This window comes from Suricata suricatta, chromosome 2 (genome assembly GCF_006229205.1).
Source record: "Suricata suricatta isolate VVHF042 chromosome 2, meerkat_22Aug2017_6uvM2_HiC, whole genome shotgun sequence".
Classification (NCBI taxonomy): domain Eukaryota; kingdom Metazoa; phylum Chordata; class Mammalia; order Carnivora; family Herpestidae; genus Suricata; species Suricata suricatta.
In genome coordinates, this window is record NC_043701.1 from 180,544,897 (window position 1) to 180,551,356 (window position 6,460).

General features: G+C 56.8%; 1 protein-coding gene across 1 annotated transcript in view; it reads right to left on the reverse strand.

Moving 5' to 3' along the window:
• Nucleotides 1–267: 267 nt before the first annotated feature.
• Nucleotides 268–6,460, reverse strand: part of DHX32 (DEAH-box helicase 32 (putative)) — a 33,395-nt gene continuing 27,202 nt past the window's right edge. Inside the window, exons 7-11 of the mRNA XM_029932770.1 lie at nt 5,199–5,390; nt 4,392–4,541; nt 2,890–3,077; nt 1,706–1,887; nt 268–809 (exon numbers count right to left, since the gene is read on the reverse strand). Of these exons, the coding sequence (XP_029788630.1) occupies nt 638–809; nt 1,706–1,887; nt 2,890–3,077; nt 4,392–4,541; nt 5,199–5,390 (884 nt within the window). The 3' untranslated portion in view covers nt 268–637. The remainder of the gene's footprint in view (nt 810–1,705; nt 1,888–2,889; nt 3,078–4,391; nt 4,542–5,198; nt 5,391–6,460) is intronic.

The window sequence follows — 6,460 nt, forward strand, 5'->3', positions numbered from 1 at the left end:
TGACTTCCACTGAATGTGTTTGCTTTAGAAGGCCGTCTTCAAGTTCAGCTACTCGGTGCAGGAGGAGAGCGACACGTGTCTGGGAGGCAGGTGGTCCTTTGACGACGTCCCAATGAAGCCGCTGCGAACTGTGATGTTGATCCCGGGCGACAGGATGGACGAGGTCATGGGTGACCTGAAAGAGCACCTCACTCTCTGACGCGTTACCCCCCGCGGACCGCAGGGGCTGCTGCTTGCTTTCATAAAATTACCAGAAAACAGCTCAGATTTACTGAAAAACTCATGACTTTATTCAGATTAAAGTCCTCTACAAAAAAGTAGGGTTCTGTCACCTGTGTCTGTGACACATTTACAAAATAGCTTTTAAAAAGAAATTTGGCCGAATTATGAATGGGTGATGAAAAGCTTTTCCAGTAAGAAGGAAAACGTGGAGTAGTAATTTAAAGAACTCAATAAAAACTTCCATTTTTTATTTTTAAATAATGTACAAAGTGTAACTCTTTTCAAGACTCGGGTGTGGGGTACGCTGTCCGTATTCAAGTCGAAGGTCAGTCTGCACCGGACTCCCGCGGACCGGCTGTGAGGCCACGCCGCGGTGGTCCCTGCACCGCGTGCTTTGGGAGAAGGTCCCTAAGGGTCACTGCACGGCGCATCTGTGCTCCGCGGTGTCCGGGCACTTCTCACACACGTCCTGTTCCTTTCTCGTGCCTGACGTGGGTGACAGGTGACCCATCACTTGACGCAGAATGTCCTTACTCTCGCTAGGAGGCAGGTTGCTGAAGTAGTACTGTGGCGCCAGCTGCACAAACCTGTTGAGAACAAAAAATTTAGAATTCTTTCTTTTGTGTCCCGCGTGGGTTCCTCCCGCCCCTGGAGAATCTGCCTGTGGGACTTTCATTTAACGCCTCAGTCCCCACCTGCCTCCGTAGAATAAACCCTCCCTGGGGTATTCAGTCCAACTCCGCTTCTGGGAGAGCTCGTAGGGCGTCATGCCACACGGCGGACGGTGCCAGCGCTCACCACCAGGGGCCACCCGGCCCTCGCCCGAGGCCCCTCACGGCAGGTGTCAGGTCAGGTGTCCGGGGGGATCCGGGGGAGCAAGAGAGGGAGGCGCTCTGCCTCTTTCTCTTACTGACCAACGCCTCTGCCCCGCAGCTGCCGGTTACTGCCGGTCCTGCCTGGAGCACAGCCTGTGCAGGCCCCGGGGGCGCAGACTCTCATGGGGCCCAGAGGCCTGCGCCCCGGGTGCCTGCCTGTCTTCCACGTCCCCGCCCCAGTCTTGGTGGCAGGTCTGTTCCAGGAGGGGACTGAAACGGTCCTCACGGTCCGTGCCTGCAGACACCATTTCTCTGCAGCTTTTTGTTCCTCTTAAGATTCTTGATGCTTCGTTTCATAGTTCTACACTGAATTCTGTTTTGTTTTTTGGGGTTTTTTAGTTGTAGCTTTTTTTAAAGTACTCTCTACACTGAACTCACAGCCCCAAGGTCAAGAGTTGCACGGCCCACCGCGGAGCCAGCCAGGCGCCCCTCTGCACTGTACACTTAACGCTGTGTTCTCGAAGGCAGGAGCATTTAGGGGACCACCCAGAGACCTGCGCTTAGCGAGGACTCGCCATGGAGGTTCAGACTGCGCCAGCGGGAGCGTCTCCCCGAAGACCCGGTCACAACCAGGCCAGTCACAAACCCCTCTACCACCCACTACTCACAGCTCGGGGGAGATCTCCGAGGTGATCTGGATGTAGTTGTTCTCGGCGACGCTGAACTGGTGGAAGACGACCCACTCGGGTGCCCTGTGGGCGAGGGCGTAGCCGGACCGTGGGTGCAGCTGGGCCACCTGCCTGTGCGTCAGCATCAGGTAGTTCCCCGAGCCGTCCACGTCCCGGGCCGTCTGCGGGCGACATGGTGTCTTGTGTCAGAGACTCCCGACTGCTTCGGGGCGCCTGGGTGACACGGTCCTTTGGGCATCAGGCTCTGGGTTTCAGCTCAGGTCATGATTTCACGGTTTGGGAGTTCGAGCCCCACATTGGACTCTTAAGCTGACAGCTTGGAGCCTGCTGGGGATTCTGTCTCTCTATCTGTCTCTGTCTCTGTCTGTCTCTCTCTCTGTCTCGACGTGCGCCAGGGCCAGGTGGCCTATGCCGGCGACACGGTAGCCCTGGTGGAGGCCTCTTCCCACCCAGACAGGAAATCCACGTTGCGGGGCCACGTTTCTCTATGAAGACGAGAGTGTGAGTGGAAACAGCCCAGTAGTTCTCTTGCTACCATGTGAAGAGCATGCTCCCATCTGTAACGTGGCCTCACTCGGGGCAGCTACGTTCCGCAGCCTTTGTTTTGGAAAAGAAACACACAGGACGTTCTGTTTCTTTCTTTGTTGGGCATTAGTATCAGGCGTCAAATATGAACTAATTTGCAGACCGGTGAGGTGAGGGGCTGCATCTACGTTCAGCCAGTGTTTTAATAACTTCCCCTCCGTAATGAAGACCGACCTCTGTCCTTTTGGACCAAGTGAACATAATCTGTCTTAGCCCTTCAATTCCCTTCAGAGAATGTACACTTAAATACTAAATCTTTAATAACCTAGAAGCTTTTCGGTTTTACTTTTTTAAATGAAAGTTTGAGAGAGAGGAAGCGCCTGCATGCATGTGTGCGGGGGAGGGGCAGAGAGAGGGAGAGAGAATCCGAAGCCCCACCTTGAACCTGCGAACCCATGATCATGACCTCAGTCGAAATCAAGAGTAGCCTGCCTAACCCGACGGGGCCCCCAGGCGCCCCGGTTTTCCTTTGAAAGTTAACGTCACTAGGAGAATCCCCCTAAGGGAGAGGCGCCTCACAGCCCGCCCCGCACCCGGAGACTGTGCAGGGGCCACCCCGGCGGCCTCCCCGCTCTTGCCTGCATGAAGTAGCCGGACAGAAGGGCTTTCTTTATGTTCAGAGCGTTCTCCTTCGAGCCGAAAGCGGGCTCTGCCCAGGGAAGCTCGATGCGCCTGACAATGTCCGAGAGCTCGGCTCGGATCGCGTCCGCCGTCCTGAGCGCGCAGCAGTTGAGGGAGTGATCCTGACACCACTTGTCAACCCCGTCTGGGAGGGAACGAGGAGGAACACGACCGGCGGGTCACGAGCTGCACGAGCCCTGGCCGGGAGGAAGGCGTGATCGCCGCCCTCTGTACCCCTCCCGTCATGAGCTGGTCCCCTCGGTGACTGGGAGGGAGGCGGCGGGGGCCGTGGCCAACTCTGGGGACAGCGTGAGGTGGCCGCCTTCCCTGCAGCTCCGGTGGGGGCTCGGAGGTGGTCCCTGACCGACCCTCACGTGTGCGCAGCGAGGATGTAGGGGCCGCGACGCTTAATCCAACCCAGAGCAGGAAGGCGTAGAGCACAAGCCCCCTGAGCCAGGACACCAACTGGGCGGACTTACGAGGGGAGGGCCACCGCCAGGCTGAGCCGGGCACCGTGCCCCCGCCTCCCCTGGCTGCAGATGTCCCACTGCAGTTCAGTCAGCTGGTTCAGAGGGAAGCGGTTCCCGCTTGCCACCCGTACGCCCTCGGGTGGCTCTGGCGGCCTGCCTCGCCCTGGCAGTGCCCCTGGCCTTGGCACAGTGGGCAGAAGGCCCTGTTGTGCACTCTGGCCCGCTCAGAGCGACAGGAGCACGTACTTGCGCAAACCCTGGCCACCCATCCCCCTTGCTCTCAAAAGATGCCACCACACTCCCCATGTCTCTCCTGGCGCCACTGACAACTTTCTCTCGTCAGCTTTGAAAACGGAGCTCCCCGCCCTGGCGGTCCTGCTTCCCAGCTCACTTGTCCTCCTCTCAGAGCAAAGGAGGTAAAAGAAGCTCCATGGAAAACGAAGGCCTAACCCTAACCCTGCAGGAAGGGACCTCGGCCCGTCGGCCCCTCGGGATCCCCTTCCGGCTGTCATCAGTGCCGAGCACGAGTCTCCGGGTCCCTTCCCGATGGTCCCTCTCGGGAAGCCCACACACCGTCCTTTTGCGTCAGGACGTCTGTCTCCACTTTTTCACGCGCTCTTCTCCTCTGCAGGCCCCCCTCCTCCTCGACCCCCCGCAGCCGGGTCCTTGGCCTTGTCCTCCGTGTCTGCCTTCTCTCTCCATCTAGTGAACGTGCGATTTGAACACACAAAGCGCAGCTCTGACCCAAGGGCACTGAGAGGCGGCAGTGCCTCTTTCCTCCCGGGACCCCAGAGGAGGGAGCTGTGCTGTGTGAGTCTCGGTGTCCCCACGTCGTTGCGCTGGACGGGGCAGGCACAGCCAGCCAGCGCGTTTAGGGCCCCGGGCGCCATTCCACAGGTGGCCAGCAGGGCCAGAGGAGGGTGACTTGCCAGCGGCCTTAAGGCGGGGGGGACGTGAGTGAGTTGCTCAGAACTGCAGGGTTCACTTACGCTCACTGGACGAATTCAGAGCCACGTCCTGGTAGGCCTTGTAGATGTTGACGAGGGTGAAGTGATCCCCCTCGGGGTGTAAAAACGGCTTCCAGCAGGCCAGGGCGGCCTCCTCGGCCCCGCGCGGCAGGCTGGAGAAGCAGCTGGGAGCTTTAAGACGTGAGAGGTCACAAGGTCAGCAATCCGGAGCCGCTTCACCTTAGCACCCGCCGAGGGAGGGGCTCGCGCTGTGTAGACCGCTCCTGTCTGGTCTCTGGATAAAGGTTATTCTTGCTTGCTTAGAAACCAGAGAGATGCAGGGGAGTTGTCATAACTGTCTCTCCCCCTTTGTATGTTTGCTTCTCCCGGGTCTCAGCACAGTTAACTGCCTGCTGGTGTCACAGGACCCGACACGCCCCGAGGCTGGCGGCCAGAACAGGATGGAGCTTGTTCTAACGCCTGTTCTGCCGGGAAGAGAGGAAACTAAACCTACACACCACAAAGAATGAGGTGGTGGGAAATAAAACACAGAAACGCCTAATTCTTTAGGGAAGAACACTTGTAGGGACTCGCTTTTCCTTCCGTGTCTGCTTACGAAATCCACGGGCTTTGGATTGATTTTCTTCATATTAAGATAATTATAGCTTTCTACCTTTTAAGTCCAGTAAAAGACTTCCTTATCACTTCAAGAGGTGAAGCACCTCTGTTAGATGCTTCTTAAAACATCTCAAAGGGACCTCATTTAACTCTATCCACGACAGCCCCCCGACAGCCCGACAGCCCCCCCGACAACCTCCCAACAGCCCCCCGACAGCCCTTCAGGGGTACCTGTCACCATGGCAGCAATCGTCAGCATCTCCTCCACGCAGTCAAATTCACAGGACGCTAAGATGGACTTTGAGAGCTGGGGGTCAAGAGGAAACTCCGACATGATGATCCCAAACTCGGAGAGGTTGCCATCGTTGTCCAGGGCCGCCAGGTAATCCAAGTCTTCCAGAGCCTGCATCAGACTTTCTGGTGCTAGTGAAGAAAAGATCATCATCGGTCTCCTACAACCAAGAGCGAGTACCAAGTACTGGACCTCCCTTCCCACACGAAACAGCTGAATACGTGAAATGTCAGTTTGTGAGACAAAGAACGTCAGGCCGTGAAGGACCCCCGAGAGGGGGCCGCTAATGAAGTGACCCTGCGGCTGCCCAGCTTACAGCCTGAAGTTTCCCAACTGCAGAGCCAGAGGGACCAGGGGGGGCCTCCCAGACCCCCCTGAGTTACGAAGGTGCTGCTGAGGCCGCAGGGAGATCCAGGTGGCCGGAGCTCACAGGTGGGGGAGCATCGGCAGGAGAGACCCACAGGGACCGGACTCAGAGGCTCTATGAAAGGCCCCCCCGACGTGTCGGCAGAGCACGCGTAAGAAACCACGGCAAGTGCAACAAGAACCCGCAGAGGATTCGAGGGGTGGTGCCAGGTGCTCACACGGGAGCTAGGACAGTGCCCATGTCCACCCACCAGGCTGGGGGCCCTCACAACGCTAGGGCCCTGGGAAGGAGATGCAGGAGGTACGACCCCCCCGCCTCCCCAGCCGAGACATGCACCGCTCCACTCCACCGAACAGATGGAAACCAGGATCTGGAAGGATCCTTCTGCAGCCTGGGATAAAGGTCAAGAATACTTATGGGAATACAAAATATCTAATACTCAACACAGCAAAATGTACAATGTCTAGCATCCAATACAAAATCATGAGGCTTGAAGAGTAGGATACAGTCCCATAATAAAGAGGAAAAATTAATCAAATGAAACTGACACAGGACTCGGATGACAGAAACAGACAAGGACGTTGAGAGCTATCTGCCCGCACGGAGGACAGAAGCCTGATTTCCTCTATACCCGTGTTTCGCTTTAAGTTTATACAGCCTCAGTAATGGTGTGCTCACTATACATGCTTAGCCTCCGCCAAAAAGGATAACCCGTTTATTCAAAGCCGGGTATTCTTGCCCTTGTGGAATAAGATTATATTAATCAATACACATGCTTTGCACCTGTCTGGATGGCGATAAAGCAACAAAAGGCGTAGAGAGAAGCAAATCCCA